The following is a 23702-nucleotide window of genomic DNA, read 5'->3' as shown; positions in this document are numbered from 1 at the left end:
TGGTTCAAGTAGCTTTGTAAGTCCAACCAATAAATTAGCACAACCTATTCTCTACTTCTACTAATGTTATTGCAGGATCAACTTGCATTGATTCACCTTTTGTCATGGACACGTCTCTTTGCAAGGGTGATTTAATGTTGCACTATGTTGCAGATAAAATCATCCCTTCGATTACAATCATGTAGTTGAAATCTGTAACCAAGTCATATATAGATATTCTAGTCAGGTAAACTTGACCAAGGGTCCTCCAAAGATTAGTAACTCTGTAGTGTTTCTTCTAACGTTCTTTTTCCAAATACTGAATTGAAAACAGAGACAATTGCTTGGACTTCTAGCAGGGAAAAAGATTGTGCCACATTGTATGGGAGAGGTTCTTGATCATGGTTCCAAATGTAATATTGGCACTATATCTTGCTACAGCATCAATTTGTGCAGTTCATATACTTTGTTAAAAGTCATTTATCATGTCTAATGCATAATTTAAAGACGTGAGAGTAAGACCATCTTGTTGATGGTTTACAAAATTTTCTAGATCAACAAACACAAAAGGTAATGGTAGACTCAGGAAAACATAACACAGCCAGACTATCTTTCCATTGTGCATCAATGTGGCCCTCAAACCAGGTGTACAAATATCTTCTAAGCTCACAAAAGAGACCAAAAATTAGCACACAAGATGATGAGAAAATCCGCTTCATATGCGAACGACGCAATGACAAGAAGAGGTGAAGTTCCACCACTAAGCTGAATTTATGCAGGAAACCCAGCCCTTAAATCTTTATATTGCTTATGCAGTGCTGGATTCATGCATGAAAATATTGATGGCTTCTTAGGCTTGGCACCAAACAAGAAAGTCTTCAATGGTATTTTCTGCTTGCTTGATACATGCCCAAGGGACTGTTTTTGGTGGTGGTTTCTTGATCCAGCCAACTTGAAATTCTCATGGAGCTTCGACAGTGCCCTTCCAACCTCAACCTGAAGCCCCCTCACATGATCCAATCCAGTTTGCAGCTCTTTTGCCACCTTTTTGTTCTCCTGTTGCATGTTAAGCACCTCACCTTGGAACTTCGCAGCCTGATGGGAAGTGAACCGCACATCTTGTTTCTCACTTTCTTTTGAGATCCTTGTTATCTCCTCTTGCATGTTACAAAGGGATGAGAACCTGCACTGCAACTCCCCCTTTAGCAGCTCATTCTTTTCTAACCAAACTTGGAGTTCAGTGTTCTGTTCTATTAGCTTTTTGTCGATTGGAACTGATTCCTGCTTTATGGTCTGATCAGCAGCAGCCATAGCACCACCACTTCCCTCTTGTGGCTTCATATACCTTAGCTTCTCCATCTCAGATTGCAAGTCATTAAATGTCGTCTGGAATTTTTGGATTTGATGGTATGATGTGCTGAATCTTAACCAGAAGTCCAAGTTCTCCTCTAGCAGCGTGTCAATATCTGCCCTAAATTTTTCTTCGATAGGTGAGGCTGTGTGTGATTCATTGACTTGGTACAGCTTGATGTCTACTTCTGCATGAGGGCTATCAGTATTTGTTGCATCAAATGGTGTATTTGTCTTTGGCATGGTGTCTGTAACATTATTGTCAGACTTCTCAGAGTTCTTTGCTGCATTTACATGAACAGTTTTTTGTATTGAGCTCAGCATTTTCCTTAGAGATCGGATCTCATCGTCTTTCATAGCATTGGCACTCTTCAATTCATTGACCTGTTCCATTCTCTCAACGTGATATTCTTCATTTCTCTTCTCTATCTCAGTAAGCATTTTCTTTGTATTTTTATAGTCTTTAAGGATAGATGAGTACTCAGCTAATAACATCTTTTCTTTGCCTTCTAATCCCTTCACTAGCAAGTTTTGCAAGTCTGGTAGATCATCCAGCTCTTCCACTTGCAACTCTGCCGGGGGAATTCGACTATTTCTATCATCTGCACCCATCTGCTTGATCCTTCTTTCTTGCCTGCCCTCTGTCAGTGGTTTCTTCTCTCCATGATGTTTTGGGGACTGCAATTTCTCTGAAAGATCGTCAAGGCTATCGCAAGCTTTAGCCAAATGAGTTTGAACCATACCTTTTTCATCTTGAACATACTTCTCAAGAAGTTGAATTCTTTGTAACTCATCTTCTGCTTGCTTTAACCTTTCAGTCATGCTGTTGGAGTCATCAATCAGAGTTGCCTTATCTTCCTCTAGGCTGCGCAAGTGCTTATGAAGCTCATCTGTTTCTGATCTTAATCCCTGAATCTGTGCAGTCTGAGATGAAACTGTGAGCTCTAAGCTGATGACCTTATCTACAAGCTCATCAATCCTTTCTGCAATCTCCACCACTGATGCATCAGAGCTCATCTCAATATGTTCCCTTACTTGCTGGCATATCAATTGCAACTCTAGCCTCTCCGGTTCCAAAGTGCATCCTTCCTTCTCCCCATTCATGGTGTTAGAAATCTGCTCTCCATTTTGATCAAAGTTCTCCCCGTTCTCCATCTGAGACTGACTACACTCAACTTTAAGTGCCTTCAGCTTCTGCTCGGCATCCTTTATTCTTTTTGACTCTATTCTTGCCTCTTCTGTTGTTCTCTTTTGCTGCTTGTGCAGGTTCACCAAGGTATCCTCACATGACTTAATGGCTCTTGCTGCCATCAAAGCTCTAGCATCGTCATCTTCGATGACTGCACTGGCATTGAAAGCATCTTGCAATGAAGAAACTTCCTCTTGCAGCTCAGTAATCTGCCGTTCTATGTCCCAGTATTTCTTTACTCCACTCTCATAAGAGCTCTTCACAAACTCCTTCTCAGTCTGCAATACCAGGATTTCCTTCTGAAGCCTGTCTATCTCTTCTTGTGCCTTCTCTTTGCTAATCTGGGGGCTAATCCTCCTATGGTTTGTCTTCGTCAGGACAGGTTGGCTTTCTTTGTTTGTGTTTCTCAAACTAAATGGTGGAATTTCTATTGGTGACTTGTCAAATTTACTGGTATCGATAGCAGTCATTGCCTTTGGAGAGCTATCGTCGTCGTCATCATCGATGTCAAACTGGACTTGGTCAGGAAAAGCAGTTGCAATAGTGTGGTTGGCCTTGTGCAATTCTCCTGATATACGATCGTACCTATCAGCTAGTGCTTTATATGCTTTGTAGGTTTCATCAACAAAGTTTAAGAGCTCTGGTCTCCTCCTAAAGTACAACTCTGCCTTCCTAGCAAAGGAATCAGCATCCTCCTCTATGAGCTTGATCATGGCTTTCACCTTCTCCTCCATCTCTGCACACCAAAAAAGGTCTAGAACTTTAGATTATGAACTATAAAAACACAAACTCGTGATGTTATCTCTCTCTCTCTCTCAAAAAAAAAAAAAAAAAAAGGAAAAGAAAAAAAAAAGAAAAAGAAAAAAAAAAAGGAGCAGTCAGCATGGACACACGCACCATATCAAATGCAACACTGCGATACCACAATTTTGACCTTTTGCAATCGGTTATAAGTTATTAGCTTTATGTCTACAGATAATACAGAAATGTATTTTATAATCCCTTGCTCAAAATATAAATGATATTTAAATATAAAAGTAAGATTTAAGGAGGTACCAGAAGGGTTGTTTTCTATGAGCAACTGACAATAAGCTAAAAATATGGACTGCCTTGTGTCTTGAAGCCCATGAAAAGTTGGTTAGATGCATCCTAAAGAATTTATTTGGATGACAGATAATTTTTCTATTCAACCATGCAATTTTTTGTCCCCTTAATTATCCATCCCAAGAATCCTAAGATTAAGCAGACCAGATAAATTTTCACTTGCTTTTTTTCACTTAGAGAGAGCAAGAGATGCTTTCACATGCTATGAGTATGAAAATCTCTTTACTACTTGTAATGGAGAAACCAGCATTAAGAGAATGGTCGGGATCCGATTCCTCGTTTTTCATTAAAACTTCTCAAGGATTTCAGACGTAGTATATGAAAATGTTCTTCGAAAAGGTTAGAAAAGATGATGTATATTTATAACTGTAATGAATCTTGGTTGCACTGAAATGTTTCCACAACATATAATACTATGAAGAGGAAGAAGGATAACCTTGTAGGTTGTTGTCGAGCCATTTGGACTGCTTGGTCCTGATGTGGCTGGCCCACCACCACGAATAGGCGTTGCTCGCTGCCCTTTGCAACATCTCTTTCCCTCTCTCTCCCCCTCCCCCTTCTTCCTCTCTGGACTTGGACAGGATGAGAAGATACCATTAGAGAGAAGGAAACAAGGTGTGGTGGAAGGAAGAGGAGGCGAACACCATGACGAGGGGCTGGAATATGTTGCCGGTAAGCATATATATATATGGCTCAGACGTTAGAGGACAGGATGCAATCCGGAAGACGGGGGTAAACGTACGGGGAGAGCGGTGTAATAGGAAGGGAAGAGGCGTATGTTACGTCCATAACGGAGGAACGGCTCCCTCTCTGTCCCTGTGCGGTCGGAGCTGGCATGAGATGGCCAAGTGCTCTGGTACCGCCGTGCATGCGACTAGGTGGCCAGAATTGGACAGGTCCAGCCGGGTTTGGTTCAAGAATTTTGGACTTAAATGAGTTTTGAAGATTTTTTTTTTTTAATTTTGATCTGGATTACGAAAACGGTCATGAATGAGTGGGGATTATAGATGGATTTGGATCATGAGGTGTGGAGTTTTCATGGATTAAGATAGTTGGTCAAGTCTTTTATGGCTGGTCTCTTTGTCATATCTAGCTTACTTTTAGGTAAAAAGTATTAGATTGAAAATGTTATCATATATTTCATTATTGAAAATGATGATGACGATGATAACTTATTGCGGCGTGATCTACTCTTCTTTATTCATGTGCATTTGGTTCCATGATGGATGGTGATCGGATGAGCTGAGTTTAAAAAAAGATGGCATACGTAGTATTGAATCATTACTGAATTAAGTTGTGAGTCACTTTTACTGGGTAAGATGTATGAGTCAGGTCGTTGGATAGGTTATCCAATAATAAGATAAATGAAACTTTACATTAAATTGATAAAAATAAATTCTTTTAATTTGATAGGTTCCAAAATCAACCCATCAATTACGACGCCACCTTCTTCATGTAAGATCGAAGGAACCAAATGTGTAAATAGTATCCATCATATGATAAACTTTTCTAATGATTTCAGCACAACACATGTCGGGCTCAGGCCTAGGTGCTTTGTGCATTTGTTGGATTAGATTTTTCATAAGTCATTAAAAAAAATATTGTTCATTGAGTAACATGCATTTCTACATCAGTGATCATTTACTTGCATGTAACATTTTTTTTTTTTTTTTGATGCGAATGAGTTAGGGAAGACCTAACTCAGTCATTTCATAAGTATGAAGATACTTTTTTTTTTTGATAAGAAAAAAGTACAGTACTTTAGTAGTAATATGAATAAATGAAAGTGTGAAGGTGCTGACTTCACGCATAGTTCAGGATGCTGAAGAGGGAAAGTATTCAGAGTTTAATACAGAGTTCCATATTTCCAGTCTTCCAACTTTGCAATCTCTGTAAAGATGTGGGATGTAGTACTCAAGTGTTTGGCTGTGTTGTGTTGAGAAGATTATGATCTTTCCAGCAGCTTTTTCATATTATTGGATATCTGTTGAATTGAAGAACAGTTTTGGTTGGTCGTGTGTTCTATCCAGGATAAGAAAAGTTTTACGATTTGCTTAGCTACAAATGTTGGTAGGTAAGCATGAAACTCAAAACATCTTTTATTCTACTCTTTCCATAATGTCCATTGAGCCATTGTAATGAGAACATCCAGTCCTTTCTGAAGAGGCCGCGAATGTTCATCTGATCGTCTGGAACTCCACAGCAAGAATTGGGTTTGTGGGAGATTCTTGAGATGAAAATTTTGCAGAAGTATTCACCAAACTACTCTAGAGAATGAACACTATAATAAAAGATGATCCACTGTTTCTGGGTTGGAGTAACATAATGAGTAGCTATCCGCACCTTTCCAACCTCTCTTGATGAGGTTGGATTTAGTTAAAATTCTGTCATGGAAGCAGAGATAGGTAAAGCATTTAACTTTTTCTGGAACACTAATTTTCCATACGATTCTGCTGAAAAATAGCCTAATTCCTCCATCCAATCGGAAGCAGTAGCAATATTTTGTTGAGAACTTGTAGCATGGAAACCATTTCCAATCTATTGGATCTTGTTTATTCGAGGGCTTTACCGCAGACATCTCATTCCTCAATTGTTGATGACTCAGTTCGTGGAGTGTTGGTATGATGCGAGAGGCCAGTAGTTGATGTTTCTGTAGTGTGTGTATGCTTCTGCAATGGAGATGTTTTTTGTGGACGAAAGAACAAACAAACAAGGGAACCGGTCCTTAATGGGTTGAGGAATTAACCATGTGTCATTTCAAAACAAGATATTCAATCCATTACCAAGATGAAATTTCACCGAGGTCTGGAACTGTTGGGTGGATGTCTGGCCAGGACACCACCTCCCAAGACCCTTTCAGTACCACGCGATGCAGCAGGAAGAAAGAAGAAACAAAACAGAAGGAAAAACAATCAAAATACGTGGATCAGCCACAAAAGGGCTCGCCTCCACGGAGCATGCAAACTTCACTATGAAAAGAAAATTTTACAAGAGGAGACCTCACCCTCAACCCTTGTACACCCAATTCTCTCTCACATGAAGTTTCCCTCACAAAAGCTCTCTCTCTCTTGGAGACCCCCCTGAACCCCTGAAGAGCCTGGAGACCGCTGTCCAGGAGCCTCCTGCTCCTTCTCTCACAGCCCCTCACGCCTCTCTCTCTCCTCTCGGTTCGTACGGCGGCGAGAAAACAACCACACCCACTCTTCTGTTCGTTCTCAGGCTTTTTAAAGCCTTAAACATAGGTTAGAGAGTGATTAGGAATCCTAAACAAAACCAAAAACCCCTCCGGACCGTTGGATCAAGACCGGGAATCATCTGGGCCCTCCGATCGCGCTCCGGTCCACAGAATAGTGCCGTGGACCGCGAGAACCGTATGGGAAACGTCCACGCGGTCCACAGACCGCTCTGTGGACCACCCGGTCCACGGTGGACCGGGGATGGGCCAGCAGGCCGCTGGGTCGCGCGTCCCGCGCGGGCCTGGGCCTGGGTCGCGCGTCCCGCGCGCCGCCGCCTGCGGCCGCGCCGCTGCCGTCCGCCGCCGGTCGCCGGCGGTCCTCCGCCGCCTCGATTCTCGTGCCGACTTCAAAAGCTCGTATCTCCTCCATCCGAGCTCCGATTTAGGTGATCTTGATCTCGTTGGACTCCGTTTTTCGCTGCGAACCTCACTGTGGGCTCAATGTGGGCTGAATCTCGAGGCGTCAAATCCTAACAATCTCCACCTCGACTCGATATTCGGCCTTTTTCAAACTCCGAGAGCTTCTGGATCTCCGCGCCCCCATGCCCTGGGACAATCGCCTGCTGATCATGGATGGGCAAACATGGGAGTCGAGCCAGGCTGCTCGATCCCATCTCCGTCGTATGCTGTGCTCCTCCTGACCTGAGACCTGCTCGGGGCATCATCCTGCGGCAATAGGAATCTTACCTTGCGACGTCGCCTCTCGTCCTCCCGAGTCTCCTGTCTCGTGCCCGATCCGCCTCCTGGAGCTCCACCTCGCTCTGGGCTCCACCTGGCTCCCGATACTCCACCTCGCACTGGGCTCCCTGCCAGGTAATAATGTCCTCTGCTCCCCTTCTTCCCCTCCAGCACAATCCTATCGCCGTGTAGCACCCTCAGGATTCCTCCACCAGCTACCGTCCTGTAGCCTCTCGAATCCAGTCTGCTAAGTGAGATAAGATTTCGCCTGAAATCGGGTATGTATCGGACCTCCCCCAATCTCCTCACTGCACCGTCATGTGTCCTCCAGCTGACCGTCCCAATGCCTCTGATCGCACAGCTCGATCCATTTGGCAGATATACAGTGCTCTCACTGTTCTCCAGGGAGTCAAACTGCTCCTCTCTGCAACACACATGATAGGGGCATGCAGAATCTAATATCCACTGCTGGGAAGAAGTAGATACCTCGTCAGATATCTCTAGGACATCTCCATCTGAATCACTGCCGGCCGTCGCTACAGCAGCCACCGTCCGATTTTTCAGTTGGGGGCAATCTCTGGCTAGATGCCCCAACTCCTCACACCGGTAACACCTGGTTTTGCTCAAGTCCCTCCTGGACTTAGACCGCCCTCGATGCGATCTCCTGTCGCTCCGTCTACCGCCTCCTGCACCTCCAGAAGCCACCAAAGCTGAGCTATCGCCACCTGAGCTCGAAGCTGGGTTCTCCCTCCTGAGAACCTCGTTCTGGAGTATCGCCGCGGTGACCTCGTCCATCTTGATAGTGCTCTTCCCCACTAGAAGAGCAGTCACCAAGGACTCGTACGAAGGGGGAAGCGACGCCAGCAAAACCAGCGCCCTGGTCTTCTCCTCAACATTCTCGCCAACGCTGAGAAGGTCGGTGAGGATCTTCTGGAAGTGGCTCAGATGCTCCTGCACGCTCTGTCCCTCAGTCATCCGCAGTTGGTAAAACTGCCTCCAGAGGAAAAGAGTGTTGGTGAGAGACTTCGCCATGTACAACTCCTCGAGCTTCGACCACAGCACCGTCGGGGAAGTCTCGCTCAGCACATGGATCACCACCTCATCCGCCAGGTACATGCGGATGGTACTCACCGCCTGCATCTGTAGCCGTTTCCAATCCCGCACCTCCATGGTGGTCGGCTTCTCATCGCATAAGAGAGCTTCGATCAACCCCTGTTGGATGAGCACGTCTTTCACCCTTGCCTGCCACAAGGAGAAATTGCTCTTACCATCAAACTTGTTGATCTCCATCTTGATTGTTCCTGTTTTCTCTATCTTCAGTCTTGCTCACCACCACTGCAATCTGCGTCCTTGTACCGCCTTGCTCTGATACCACTTGTTGGGTGGATGTCTGGCCAGGACACCACCTCCCAAGACCCTTTCAGTACCACGCGATGCAGCAGGAAGAAAGAAGAAACAAAACAGAAGGAAAACAATCAAAATACGTGGATCAGCTACAAAAGGGCTCGCCTCCACGGGGCATGCAAACTTCACTATGAAAAGAAAATTTTACAAGAGGAGACCTCACCCTCAACCCTTGTACACCCAATTCTCTCTCACATGAAGTTTCCCTCACAAAAGCTCTCTCTCTCTTGGAGACCCCCCTGAACCCCTGAAGAGCCTGGAGACCGCTGTCCAGGAGCCTCCTGCTCCTTCTCTCACAGCCCCTCACGCCTCTCTCTCTCCTCTCGGTTCGTACGGCGGCGAGAAAACAACCACACCCACTCTTCTGTTCGTTCTCAGGCTTTTTAAAGCCTTAAACATAGGTTAGAGAGTGATTAGGAATCCTAAACAAAACCAAAAACCCCTCCGGACCGTTGGATCAAGACCGGGAATCATCTGGGCCCTCCGATCGCGCTCCGGTCCACGGAATAGTGCCGTGGACCGCGAGAACCATATGGGAAACGTCCACGCGGTCCACAGACCGCTCCGTGGACCACCCGGTCCACGGTGGACCGGGGATGGGCCAGCAGGCCGCTGGGTCGCGCGTCCCGCGCGGGCCTGGGCCTGGGACGCGCGTCCCGCGCGGGCCTGGGTCCCGCGTCCCACGCGGGCCTGGGACGCGCGTCCCGTGCGCCGCCGCCTGCGGCCGCGCCGCTGCCGTCCGCCGCCGGTCGCCGGCGGTCCTCCGCCGCCTCGATTCTCGTGCCGACTTCAAAAGCTTGTATCTCCTCCATCCGAGCTCCGATTCAGGTGATCTTGGTCTCGTTGGACTCCGTTTTTCGCCGCGAACCTCACTGTGGGCTCAATGTGGGCTGAATCTCAAGGCGTCAAATCCTAACAGGAACAAGTGTCTACTCCTGTAATTTAAGCTAAATGTCAAACAGCTTAAGCAAATCTGATACATCTTGTAATTTGATTAACTACCGAATAAGTATTCTTAATTTTCATGACCATCTAACTTATCCTAAGTTTCTACTCTACCCAATTGGTGCAATAGATGATTCCAAAATATAATTATATAAGAGAAATGGCTTATGAAGTAAACTTGTTAAGGGTTGTTTGCCAAGTATCAAATGCATTAAGCAGCCGTCAGACCCTTCTCTAGGCTGCAGATTGGATTTGAGCCTTCCTCTCTTTTTTTGAGACAAGTTGAATTGACAGTCTGTGATGCTCCAACTCCGACGGTAGTATGAAGAATGTCTCTCACTTTTTAAATTTAAATTTTAAAATTTAAATATTAGTATTTCTATTTGTATGGAGGAATTTGAAATTGACATGTTGATGGGATGCTGTGGAGAATTTGAAATTTGAATTTCAGTGTTTATTATGATGGGGAGCTCCTCTTTTTTTATGTATCTTTTTGTACCTTTTTTTTCTTAAAAAAATTGGATGGATTTTTCCTCCTTTTTCATAAAAAAAGAATATAAATTTATTATTTTTTCAATTACATCAATGAGATGACAAAAACAATTATGCTTCAAGGAAAAAAATATGATTGATGCAACAAAGGAGTAAGCCTAACTTAAATCTAACACATACATATTAAAACAAAGGTTTCTGCTTGGTAGAGCTTCCATTTGATATATGAGGCTTTGGAAAAAGTGGGAGAGAGCCACGTGGATAAAAAAATTCTTCAACAAAATCATTCAACGGAGGAGGGGAGGCGTTTGCCAACAACTAAGCTACTTGAAGTGGGAGCCTATAAGCAATGCCGAATGGGCTATGGTTGAGGTTGGGAGAGAGAGGCAACAAGGATGGAAAATTCTTGGGTTAAATGCCACTTGTATTTCGTATATTTAGGGATTTGCTCTCATGTAAGATGAAAATTGGAATGGCAAACTTATGAATATCATCCAATTTAATGGTTGATTTGAATTTTGTTACACGAGATGCCGAAGAGACTACCAGTATTGATTGGATCCGGTCATGATCACAGCGCTTGGCCATAAGTTAGAAGTCAATATTTCAATGTTTCTCCAATCAAGCACTTTTTCTTAAGTAAAGTGGATATCCCTACAATGTGAGGGCCCTCTCATATATGTTTTTCATTATCATAAAATACTAGCTTGTAATCCCATGCAATGGATGGGATGTGATTTTCTTAAAATAATATTTAATTTTATTTATTTATTTTATTATATCAATTCTATATATATTTTAAAAATAGTTAAAATAGTTAAAAAATAATATTTTATGCATAGCATACGTGATAAGCTATTGAACAAATCTTGTGAAGATTCAACGATCTTAACTCCACGAAAGATCCTTTCTAATCCATCATTTCTTACTATTTTTAAACCATTCTATCAGATATTAACAAGCTCTTTAGTTCTCTTAATCTATCAATGTTGTCTCAGTTGCAAGGGCTCTCTAAAGCTGGGGCAAGAGGCCCATGAAGTACAATAATACATTAATTCGAGCTGGCACATGTTATACGCATAGGTTAAGATGAGTGTACTGAAGTGAAAAATAAAAAATAAAAATAGAATTTAAGAGCCTCAATTTTTTTGGATATGCTTTCAAAAAATAGAAATCAAATTGTATCTATTTGCTTTGAAAAGATTTTTATATTTTTTCTGTTTTGGTTGGAGTGGAGATTGTATTTGATCTTTTGTTTTCAAAAATGGCTTCAAAATTATTATATTTATTCATCAGAAAAGAGACCCCTCTTAAATACTAAGAGATAACTTTAATTAACATCAACTTAAATATTATTCCATTAATGTCATCTTTTAAAAACAAATCCATCTTAAATGCTAAGAAATAATTTTGATCAATGATAACTTAAATACTATTCTATTAATGCTTATTCCATTCATTTATTGGACTCGCCCAACCATCTCTCATAATCCTCATATTCTCAGGCCCTTCATTAATTATTGATTGTTAAGATTCTAATCAAATTGATTCTTAATAAATTGAGAGCATTAATTAATTGTTGCTTTCTTTTTAAAGTTATTGTGCTTAGATTATGGGACATTCTTCTTAATGATGGTGTTTAGCAGTCTAATATACACTTAACCTTGATTCATGTGTATACATAATTAATTTTTATTTCTAAAATTTAGAAAGCTTGAAATCACAAATCTGGTCATTTGTTAATTATAAAAATAATTTTTTTGCTACAACCAATTGCTTCTATTGTTAAAACTTCTTAGAAAGGAAAGCAGGCCAAGTCTCTTTATCTACCACATATATAGTATTTAATTATATATAAAAATTTTCTTGGATGGAGAGAAAAGTTTAAGAGAGCAAGTGTGTGTGTGTGTATTTGATATATACTTATTGGCATCAAATATCTTTATTTTTTTCCTTTTGAAACCAACATTAATAATAGGTTAGGATTTAGCACCGAAAATTGTTAACATTGAACTAGTGAAGAGTTTGAACTTATCAAATTTGGTAGGGCTATGGATAAACATATTGTTATGGTGGTTCTCGTAAGTGCCTCGGATCGATGATTACCATGAGTGCTTGGATCGGCATGGTGTCGTAGGCTACTTTAAGTTGTTGAGCCACTGCCACAACCACCAACCATTATGCAGAGTGGAGGCACCCGTGCAGTCCATTTAGCATATGAGCCACCCCTATTACCTCAGTTGATTTATTTTTTTGATGTACGCGATAGCTGTCCACCTCGAGTGGATCAACTTAGGTGTAACTGACTCCCCCAATCTTGTAGGAGTGATTGAAGGCTGAATTATCTTATCCATAATGGTATGTCCAACGATCCTACAAACTCAGGATCACACAATCTCACAGCTATTTAACCAGCTATTCAACAGCCTTCTATATAAATCACCAAAGCCCCAAAGACCAGGTAAGCCAATCAATCTCTTTCAGAGAGCGTGTTGCTGTTTCATTATTCTCTGAATCTAACTTGAGTATCGGAGGGTCCTCATCGGAGCCACAACCTCCGATTTAGACTTATTTTGTAGGTTACTCCAGCGCTAGCAATCCTGTGCGAGGCTCAATCATCCTCTCTCTGACCTCGATTAATTTTGAGCAGCAACAGATAGAGAAAGGACCAACACTTGCATCATGGCTCCTAGACAAATATTTTTTCGACTCTCCAATGCCGTCGCCTCCCGTCAGACGGTAGGCTAAGTCAATAACCAAGTGCAGCCAACAGCATCGGAGGTTCCGCGACCAGCCCAGGCAGCACCAATCATGGCTGACCAGTTCAATCAGCTTTTTTAGTAAGTCTAGAATCTGATGACCGTAGTCCAAGCGGTCCAAATTTTTCTTGTGCTCCTTCAGATGGTGTCGCTGCCTGCTCAGGCTCCCCCTGCACCTTCTCCAGCAGTGCAGCCTACAATTCCTATGGTGGAATCCCTGTAGAATCCTATTCTGAACTTGACCCCACACCACTGCTTCAGTCAAAGTCACAGGCACCTCCTCGAAGTCTGGAGAAGAGGCCGACTCATCAGAGTGGCCCTAGGGCCTAGTCAGCCAGGCGGCGATCTCCAATTCTGCGACCAAGGTATGATTCAACCCTTGGTCGTTATTCTCCTCTGCACTTTGAGGCTTGCACCATCCAAGATCTCGACATCGAAAGGCGATTTCAGGTGCTCGACCAATAATTGGACAAGAAGATAGAAAATACTCTCAATAATAATAATTTCTCGATGCTACCTTACGAGGGGTTCAACAACAAGCCACCCTTCATTCCAAGGATCATACAGGAGCCACTTCCTCTACATTTCAAATTACCTCAACTGGAGGTCTACGATAGAACTGCTAATCTCATTGATCATCTAGAGATCTTTAAGGCAACAATGCTCCTCCAAGGAGCATCGGACGCAATCCTTTGTTGAACATTCCCTCCGACCCTTAAGGGGGCCGCTTGACAGTGATATTCAAGCTTGAAGCCGAGCTCCATTTATTCTTTTAAAGACTTGTGTCGATCTTTCATCGATTATTTTGTTAGCCACCGATGATAGAAGAAGCGGTCTGACTATCTCCACACCATCAAGCAAAAAGAGGGTGAGTCGATCCGCACTTTTGTGAATAGATTCAACACAACGACCCTAGAGATCCGTGATCTGAACCAGTCGACCACGATGGCTGCGATGATGGACGGCCTACTGAAGAATGACTTGAAAATGTCATTGACCAAAATTTATCTCTAAAATTTCTCAGATATGCTCGCTCGTGCGGAGAAGTATGCACGCATGAGGAAGCCTTTGCTGATGATCCCCCTGTCAGTTCTGTTGCAGTAGGATCGAATAAGGAGCACTCCCTAAGGCAAGAAGAGAGAGCCCGTCGGTGCTCTCGATCCCCATTCTAGGGATGAAAAAGTGGGGGCCGAAATCATTGGTCCCGAAGTCCTCCAAGGAGGGATAGACAGCCCTTACCTCTTAGGCATTACAATAACTACACACCTTTGATTGTTCCATGGAGTGAGGTGTTGATGCAGATATGGCTTGAGCTGCCTGAGCCTTCGTAGAGGCAAACGAAGTCGGAGCGCCACCGTGACCCCAATAAGTATTATTTTTACCATCATGATCATGGCCACAATACTAAAGATTGCCATCAGTTCTGCGATGACATTGAGAGGCTCATCAGACAATGGAGGCTGAATCACTTTGTTTGGAGGGCAGCTCCTCAATATCGATCTCTGAGAGTTCAGCAGCCACTTCTTTTACCTTAACAACTATTTTCTCTACCTCAGCCATAGCCAGCATCGGTGCAACAGGAGGGACGGCAGGCGGGGGGGCAGATGGCAGAAGAAGAGAGATCCATCCATGGGGAGATCCATATGATCACTGGGAGATCATCCAGGTCGGCGGAGTCCCTAGAGGTGAAGAGGTTGAGGCTCGAGGATGAGTAGGAAGAGGCTATCATCTTCACCAAGCATGACACAGAGGGTGTCCTGGCCCTGCACAATGATGCGATAGTTGTAACAATGAATATCACTGATTTTAATATACACTGTATTTTTATTGATAATGAAAGCTCGATAGATAGCTTGTACTTTACTATCTTCACCCACATGAGGTTCACATCTGACCAGCTGAGTAGCTTTGACACCTCGATCTAGGGTTTCTCCGGGAGCTCGATGATCTCAGAGGGAATGATCAAGCTGCCTCTCATTATGGGCACTCAAATCCTAACGAACAACAATTCAAGTTAACTTCTTGGTGGTTAAGCTTCCTTCATCCTACAATGCAATCCTCGGCCATTCGAACTTATGGACTCTAAAGATTGTCATTTCAAGCTACCATCTAATGGTGAAGTTTTTGATCAGGCATGGAGTAGGGTAGATTCGAGGCAATTAGACCATGGCCCAAGAATGCTTTACTGCTAAATTTCAAGCAAAGGGCCAACCAGTCCAGGAGGAGGTCCAACCTAAGCCCCCGATAGGGCTTGACGCCTGTGATGACCTAATTGAAGGGCATTCCCAACCAATCAAGGACCTCTTGGATGTCTCGCTAGAGAAGGAGAACCCAGGCCAAACTGTGAAGATCAGCTTGTGCTTGGATGAGGTAATCAAAAGCTGGCTAATAGCTCTTTTGCAAGAGAATGCACATCTCTTCACTTGGTCAGCTGCAAACATGCCTGGCATCGATTCAGAGGTGATATCCCATAATCTGAGTGTTGAAAAATATATCCCAAAAGCTAATCGTCAATCTATTGATGGTTGATCAACTTTGTATTGTAATTGATTTATTAATAAATAAAATATATTTTTGATATTTTCATCATAAGTTTTCATCTTTTAATGAACTCTGTTGTTGTGATAAAGTCCTTAAGACTATTTAAGTTCGATAAAGAAAAGATTTATCGATTAGTCTTTAAAACTGTTCACGACCAAATGATAGGCTGTTAGTAAGGACGACAGCTTTTATCGAGCATAGGTTGCTGTAGGTCATATGGGTTGGTTGTCCTCTTAACCAAAGAGTATGGAGACATTAGTATGGCATACAGATGAGATATAAAGGTACATCATCATTGAACGTGACCAACTCCAGAGTATTCTGCTGTTGAGAATGTCTTTGATGGGATATAGGTATAAATGTCTCTTAGACCTAAGATCGCCTTAGTGACTTGCAAGCAACTCACTGTGCTTTGGTACTGGACTAACTGAATTTTTAATTCAGTAACGGAAGGCTTTTGGGCATAGTCAAGTACTTGCGAAGTCAGAGTGTGATCGAGATGGGATTGACCACTCCAAGAGTTGGAGAAGAATGAGTCGCTGTATTTTAATTTAGCAAAACCTTGGCCAGGATAATCCATTAGATGGATTTGATATTTTGAAATACAATGTGGACAATCTGATTAGAGTTGACAGTTGAACTCTGAGGTGTCCTATGAGTATTTTGGTCAAGGAGATGAATTATATGAAAACTATATCCATATGGGTTCTAAGGATGTTGTTCTACACATTCGACCTATCCGATTGTCAGGTACCATTGCTAGATGGTCACTTCGATTAGTATAGAAATTTATTTCTATGCTATCGACTTAGGTTCGGACCTATAAGATCACACACATTATGATCCGATCGGATGGTTGATCAACGATTAAAAATCATTCTAGGATTAAACAATCAATGCGATTGACATTTAACCTAGTGCAAGTATTGCAGGAGGATCGATTAGCAATTCGATTGCTAATTGACTTAATTTGATTAAACCAATGAGTTAAGATTAAGTCTAATTGAATATGATTTAACTAGATTTAGTTTGGGCTTGATTGGATCAAGTTCAATTGATTTATTGGATAAGCCAAGTGCCAGAAAAAACTAGTCCTAGTTCAATTAGGACTTAGGTCAACCTAATTTCTAATTTGATTAGAAAATTAAATTAGATTTAAATTTAATTTAATCTGATTAAATTAAATTTTTAATTAAATTAAGATTTATTTTAATTAGGTTGATTTAATTTTAGTTTGATTTGATTTGAAAAACCAAATTTGAACAAGTCATAGATTGAATCCTAGTAACACTAGGATTCCACCTTGCACCATCTTAGCCCCCCACGCCCACTCTCTCTTATCCCACTCTCTCTTATTTTGTACGACAAAACCCTCTCTCCCAGGTCTTCATGCATTCTCAAAACTTTCCTCTCTTTCTCTCTTACATGAAATGTGGTTGTAGATTAAGTCAAAGTAGGAATTAGTTTGGATTTCAAATTCTATGAAATAGAGTTTTAGAAAATCAAAACTCTTTCCTTATAGCACTGATTTTATCCAGATTTTTTTTAAAATTTTTGTGACTTTTATGGCATATAATATGCACCCTTTGTTGGTAGTCCATGGTAGAAAAAGAAGGAGGAGATGTCCAAGAGTTGGGCGCCCCTTGTCTTGCCTTGTTTGAATAATCCTTGACTAGGTATTTGACCTAGACAAGGACTCTTCATATCTCTCTATTTAAAATAAATTTTTTCATAAAATTTTTGAAAAATATATAGCATTGAGAGACCTTTGGGGTATCCAAAAACCAAGGATAAAGAGTCTTGGAGCGTGGAGATCTAACAGACACAAAACTAAGTGTCTGGGTTAGAGCAAAGAGAAGAAGAAGAGGATCTTCTTCTAAAGTTGCTGGGTTCATCTCTTTCCTTCCTCCATCTATAAGTTTTCTGAGAGTGTCTCATCTAAAACACCTTCTTCTACTTCTCATCTTTGAAAAAATCTAAATCAAGAAGAAGGAGATATTTGATTGACCATCGAAGAAGGATCAGCACAGTACTAGTATACTGTGCTGATTTCCTGGACCAGGACTTCTGATCGTGATTCATGGACTCGTGTGGATGACTCCTAGAGGCCGAACATATGTGCGGCTTACAACATCATCCTCAAGCCCAGATTAGCAAAGTTAGAACATTTAACTTGCAAGGTAATATATATGATCTATTTTACATACATTAGATGTAGTATAGAAACATGTTGATATGATCAACATGTAGTTCTTGCTCTTTATATTTTAATTTTTGATTTAATACCATATAATAATCATGTAATAGGATCTTAAATCTAGGAATTCTCTAATTTTATAAGATAAATTTTGATTTATTCTAGTCTTCCACTACCTAATCTTGAAAAAGTTTTAAGATCTAACCCTGAAACCCTAGATCTGGTTCCTTCAATTGGTATCAGAGCCTAGGTTATTTATTACATGATTATTTATACATGCTTAGATTATTTCTTAGATTAGATCTAATTTATAATCTGATTGTTAAATCTAAAATTAAAATTTTTAGATCAATCACAAACTGTAGGTTGTCCTGTTGTAAGGTTTACCCCTTATGGTGCAAAGGTTGTCCTAATTCGTGTAGATCTATCTTTAATCATAAATTTGTTAGATATGATCTAGATTAAATTTATGATTTATTAGATTTAAAAAGTATTTAAATCTAAAATAAAATCTCTTTGTTAATAATTTCCACACAAAGAACCATCATATATATGTCTGAAAAATTTATGCAGTTTAAAGTTAAAATTATTTCAATTACATGAATCTATTTAGATTAGATCTAAAGTAGTTTCATACTTATTTTACTTGCATTTTGATTATGAATCAAACATTCAACTTGGTTGATAGAATCATATTGTAAAAATATTTTATAAATATAAAAATTATTTTTGAAAAGCCGAACCCCAACCCTTAGTCCAAAACTTAATTGAGAAATAAGAAGTTGTTTGATTAGGTTCTAGGATTGTGAATTGAAGAACCTAAGACACAAACTATAACACATTGGGTTAATGGGTTAATGAGAATTAGGTCCACTAATTGGGTTAGACCTAAGGTTAGGTTAAAGATAGACTTAATTAGAGAATTGACTAAATCTAATCAATTGTTGTCTTAGATTAGGTCAAAGATTCTCTAGATCAATTACAATAATTGTAGTTGGTCAAGTCCATGTCTTTAACGAGAACCAAATGGACTTGATTCTTGGCTAAGCGGTCTAGCACGAACTGTTAGGTTGATCTAATCGAAACTAATTAAACCAGTTGGTGTCTAAGATAAACCAGACTGATAGTTTTTAATTGGCAACCCGCTTATCTGGCCATTTTTGATGGTGTCTAAGGCAAACTTGGGCAGATCCTCCCACCGATCGAACTTTTCTGGCCTCTTGATAAAATTATATTTTGATCGGATCACTTGACTATTCGAGCTGACCCATGTCAGCTAGGTAAATCAGTGTGACTGATTAGGTGCATCTAGACCAACTTTTTTAATGGTCTCTCTTAAGCTGACTTGGTGAAGCCAGTGGCTGGTTCATCTGACCTCTTCCTTTAAATCAATTAAATTCTCTAAAATTATTAGGTCCTTAAAATAAAATAGTTATGATGATAACTAGATCATAGCCTCCCATTAAGTAGATGATAATGGGTCCATCAGTTGGATAATCATTAGAGGCCCAAAGGCCTGGTGCTTATCGACTGATGGAATTGTCATTCATAATATGATTTCTTGATTGCATCTTTTTAAATGATAGTTAGGTTAGCCAACCAAAGTTGGGCCTAATCATTCATTGGCTAGATGGGCCAAGTATGGTCATGCTAATGGTTGGACCTAATCAGACCTTTTCAGTGGAGGCCAAATCCTACTGATTAGGGAATGGGGCAAAAATAAAATTACTAGAAATTATTTAAAAAAATAATTGGTTATGAACCTACCCTTAGATATACATGGGTTGGCCAATCAAAGTTGGGCTTGTGTGTAGTTTAAGTAGATTCTAGTACCCACTAAGAAATTAGGATAATTCTTCGAATTGAAGGTAGAGGCTACCAATTCGAATAAAATAGTAAGAAAAATCTTTTGATTAAAATCCAAATCTTTAGGTTTAATGAATCAATTACTAATTAGGTTATGATTTTTCTTTGTGCAAACATGGCCACTTTCCTATCACTCCGATCATTGTTGGATAATGATAAGTTGGTGGGACCCAACTTCGGTAGCTGGTACCGAAAGTTAAAGATAGTCCTGGAGCATGAACGGATCTTATATGTGATAATGGATCCTGCATCTGAGGAGCCAGCTGTCAATGCACGTGAAACAGTCAGAGACACTTATCAAAAGTGGCTCAGTGATTGGACCACGGTGCGCTGCATCATGCTGGCTGCCATGAGCGATGAGTTTAGTCGCAGATTTGAGACGACTCAACCAAAGGACATGCTTCAAGTGTTGGAGGATGCCTTTGGCACATCCGATGATATGGAGAGGCACAAGACTAGTTGTGCCATCTTCAACGCCAAAATGCAGGATGGTGCCTCTGTCACTGATCATGTATTGTATATGATCGAGCTGATAGAGCATTTGAGTAAGCTCAACTTTTCCTTACTTGAGTAGCTTGGGAAAGATACAATACTGAACTCACTGCCCAAGTCTTATCTCCCATTCCTCACTCATTATAGAATGATAAAGTTTGAAGTAAACTATCGCAGGTTACTGGGGTTGCTTTAGAACTTTGAGAAGGATCACCAACTCCACAAGGAGTCGGTGAACTTAGTGAGAGGTCCATCTTCTGGTTCTCGACCCTTTAAGAAAGAGAAGAAGAACAAGAAGAAGAAAGTGAAGAAGGTGCAAGTTCAGGTTAGGACATTAGTGCAGGGCTAGACCAGAAAGATCAAGCCCGATAAGAGTCAAGCTGAATGCTTCTTTTGCAAGAAGCGGAGGCACTGGAAGAGGAACTGTCCTCATTACATTGCCTCCCTGGATCCGAACAGGCAGAGAAAGAAGCAAGCTGTTGTTGGGCAAAGTATTTATATGATAACTCCTTGCAATTTCTCTATTTGTGATCTAACTGACTAGGTATTGGATACTGGTAGCCCTTACCATATTTGCAATTTGTTACAGGGGTTGCAGGTCAGTAGGAGATTCGAGCAAGATGAGAGGTTCCTGAACGTTGGAGATGGAAGATCAGTTCCAGTTCTAGCATTAGAAATCTTGAAACTTGTATTTGAGTCCCATACCGTTGTTCTTAATGATTGTCATTTCTGTCCTAGTTTCTTTTTAAATATTTTTTCTGTAGGCCTTCTAGCCAAAAATGATTATGAAATTTCAATAAAGAAATAAGTTTGTAATATCATTATGAATGGTGTTACTATTTTTTATGGATATTTGAATAATGGTGTATATATGTTATCACAATCTGTTAACGTAGTCTATTCCACTGGCAAGCATCCTAGATTAGATAGTGTATCAGATATCTACTTATGGCATTGTAGGGTAGGTCATATAAATAAGAACAGGATAAACAGGTTGACTCAAGAGGGAATCTTCGAAGTCAGTGATTGTGAATCACTTCCAACCTGTGAGTCTTGTCTTCTTGATAAAATGATCAAGTCATCTTTTACTGAAAAAGGTGAAAGAGCTACTGAGCTCTTGGGCCTAGTACATACTGATGTATGCGGGCCCATGAGCACAAGTGCTAGAGGTGGATATTTTTACTTCATCACTTTCATGGATGATCTATCCAGATATGGATATATCTATCTGATAAAATATAAGTCAGATTCATTTAAAATGTTCAAATGATTTCGAAGTGAAGTATAGTACATACTGATGTATGCGGGCCCATGAGCACAAGTGCTAGAGGTGGATATTTTTACTTCATCACTTTCACGGATGATCTATCCAGATATGGATATATCTATCTGATAAAATATAAGTCAGATTCATTTAAAATGTTCAAATGATTTCGAAGTGAAGTAGAAAAATAAACTGAGAAGAGTATTAAAACTCTTCGGTCTAATCGAGGAGGAGAATACCTTTCTGGTGAGTTTCTCACATATCTAAGAGAGAATGGGATTTTCTCCTAATGGACTCCTCCAGAAACACCATAGCATAATGGTGTGTCTGAAAGGAGAAATAGGACTCTATTAGATATGGTCCGATCCATGATGGGTTTTGCTAGCTTACCGATATCCTTCTGAGGATATGCACTCGAATCGACCTGTTATTTGTTAAATAGGATTCCAAGTAAGTCTGTAATTAAGACTCCAAATGTGATATGGACAGGACGTAAGCCAGCACTTTTACCCCTTAGGGTCTGGGGGTACCCGGCTTATGTCAAACGGTTAGTTACAGATAAACTTGAATCTAGATCTGACAAATGCACATTCATAGGGTGCCCCAAAGAGACCAAAAGATATTTTTTCTACCATACTGATGAACAAAAGGTATTCGTCAGCCTTAAGGCAACTTTTTTAGAAAAAGAGTTCTTTGATGAAGGAACCGTTGCCTCTAAGGTTGAACTTGATGAAGTTCAATAGATAGAAAAATCGACACCAATAGCTGAACTTGAGTCGAATTTGATTAGATCAGATCCAGAGCCCAATGTACCTACACCATTAAGGTGATTCGATAGAGTACTGCATCAATCGGATAGATACTATGGTTTCTTGGTCCGGGATGGTGATCCCATCAAACTCGATGAGAGCGATGAGGATCGGACCACTTATATGGATGTAATGCAGAGATCTGATTTCGAGAAATAGCTTGAAGTCATGCAATCCGAAATGGAGTCTATGAAGGTCAACGATGTATGGACATTGGTTGACCCACCTGAAGGGGTTAAACCCATTGGGTGTAAATAGATATTCAAAAGGAAGAGGGGTGCAGACAAAAAGGTGGAGACCTATAAAGCCCGTCTGGTTGCCAAGGGGTATCGTCAACATTATGGTATTGACTATGACGAGATGTTCTCCCCTGTGGCAATGCTCAAATCCATTCGGATAATGCTTGCAATAGCTGCCCATCTGGATTATGAGATCTGGCAGATGGATGTAGAGACAACTTTCTTGAATGAAGAGCTGACTAAAGAGGTGTATATGATACAACCTGAGAGATTTACATCCACAGATGAGTCCAAGATGTGCAAGCTTCAGAAATCCATTTATGGATTGAAGTAAGCTTCTCAGAGTTGGAACATGCATTTTGATAAGGTGATCAAAACGTATGGCTTCGTTAAGAATGGAGAAGAGCCCTGCATCTCTAAATGGGCAAATAGTCCAGTTATGGTATTTCTTATCTTATACGTGGATGACATTCTCTTAATCGGGAATGACATCCCCGCACTATAGAGAATAAAAGTTTCGTTGTCATTGCAGTTCTCCATGAAGGACTTGGGTGAAGCATCCTACATCCTAGGGATGAAGATCTATAGGGATAGATCTAAAAAGATGCTTGAGTTATCCCAGTCCACGTACATAGACACTGTGCTGAAGAGATTTAGCATCGAGAATTTCAAGAAGGGCTATCTACCGATAGGCCATGAAATTTTTCTCTCTAAGAAGGATTGTTCGACAACTCCTGAAGAGAGAGAGCATATGAGTAGAGTCTCATATGCTTCGATCGTGGGATCTATCATGTACGCCATGACATGTACAAGCCCAGATGTGGCATACTCACTAGGAGTAGTGAGTAGATACCAATCTGATCCTGGAGAAAACTACTGAAAAGTGGTTAAAGCCATCCTTAAGTATTTGAGAAATACTAAGGACCAATGGTTGGTTTATGGTGAGTCAGATCTGAAACTTGTGGGGTTTACAGCTCCAGCTTTCAATCTGACTATGAAGACAGTAGAAGCGTGTCGGATTATATCTTTATTCTGAATGGTGGAGCCATCTGCTAGAAGAATTTCAAGCAGCATACTGTGGCAGACTCTGTTTGTGAGGTGGAGTACATCGCAGCATCGGATGCCGTGAAGGAAGCTGTGTGGCTGAGAAAATTCATCA

The 23702-nt window shown here is 41.0% G+C and overlaps 1 protein-coding gene across 1 annotated transcript; it reads right to left on the bottom strand.

Annotated features, from left to right (window-relative positions):
• Positions 1 to 567: 567 nt before the first annotated feature.
• LOC105035605 (protein NETWORKED 2A-like) lies at positions 568 to 4273 on the bottom strand. The gene is made up of 2 exons (XM_010911207.4): positions 4059 to 4273; positions 568 to 3254 (listed from the first exon to the last, which is right to left on the bottom strand). Exons 1-2 carry the CDS (start codon positions 4150 to 4152, stop codon positions 751 to 753), a joined length of 2598 nt encoding a protein of 865 aa, XP_010909509.1. The 5' UTR covers positions 4153 to 4273; the 3' UTR covers positions 568 to 750.
• Positions 4274 to 23702: the final 19429 nt, after the last annotated feature.

This window comes from Elaeis guineensis, chromosome 10, assembly GCF_000442705.2.
Source record: "Elaeis guineensis isolate ETL-2024a chromosome 10, EG11, whole genome shotgun sequence".
NCBI classification, from domain to species: domain Eukaryota; kingdom Viridiplantae; phylum Streptophyta; class Magnoliopsida; order Arecales; family Arecaceae; genus Elaeis; species Elaeis guineensis.
Note: the sequence above shows the minus strand (reverse complement) of the source record. Positions and strands in the feature narration are given on the sequence as shown.

Coding starts and splice junctions, on each gene's coding strand:
- LOC105035605 (XM_010911207.4), bottom strand. CDS start 4,152: ATGTTGCAAAGGGCAGCGAGCAACGCCTATTCGTGGTGGTGGGCCAGC. Junction 3,255..4,058: donor GCTCGACAACAACCTACAAG/GTTATCCTTCTT, acceptor TTTGGTGTGCAG/AGATGGAGGAGAAGGTGAAA.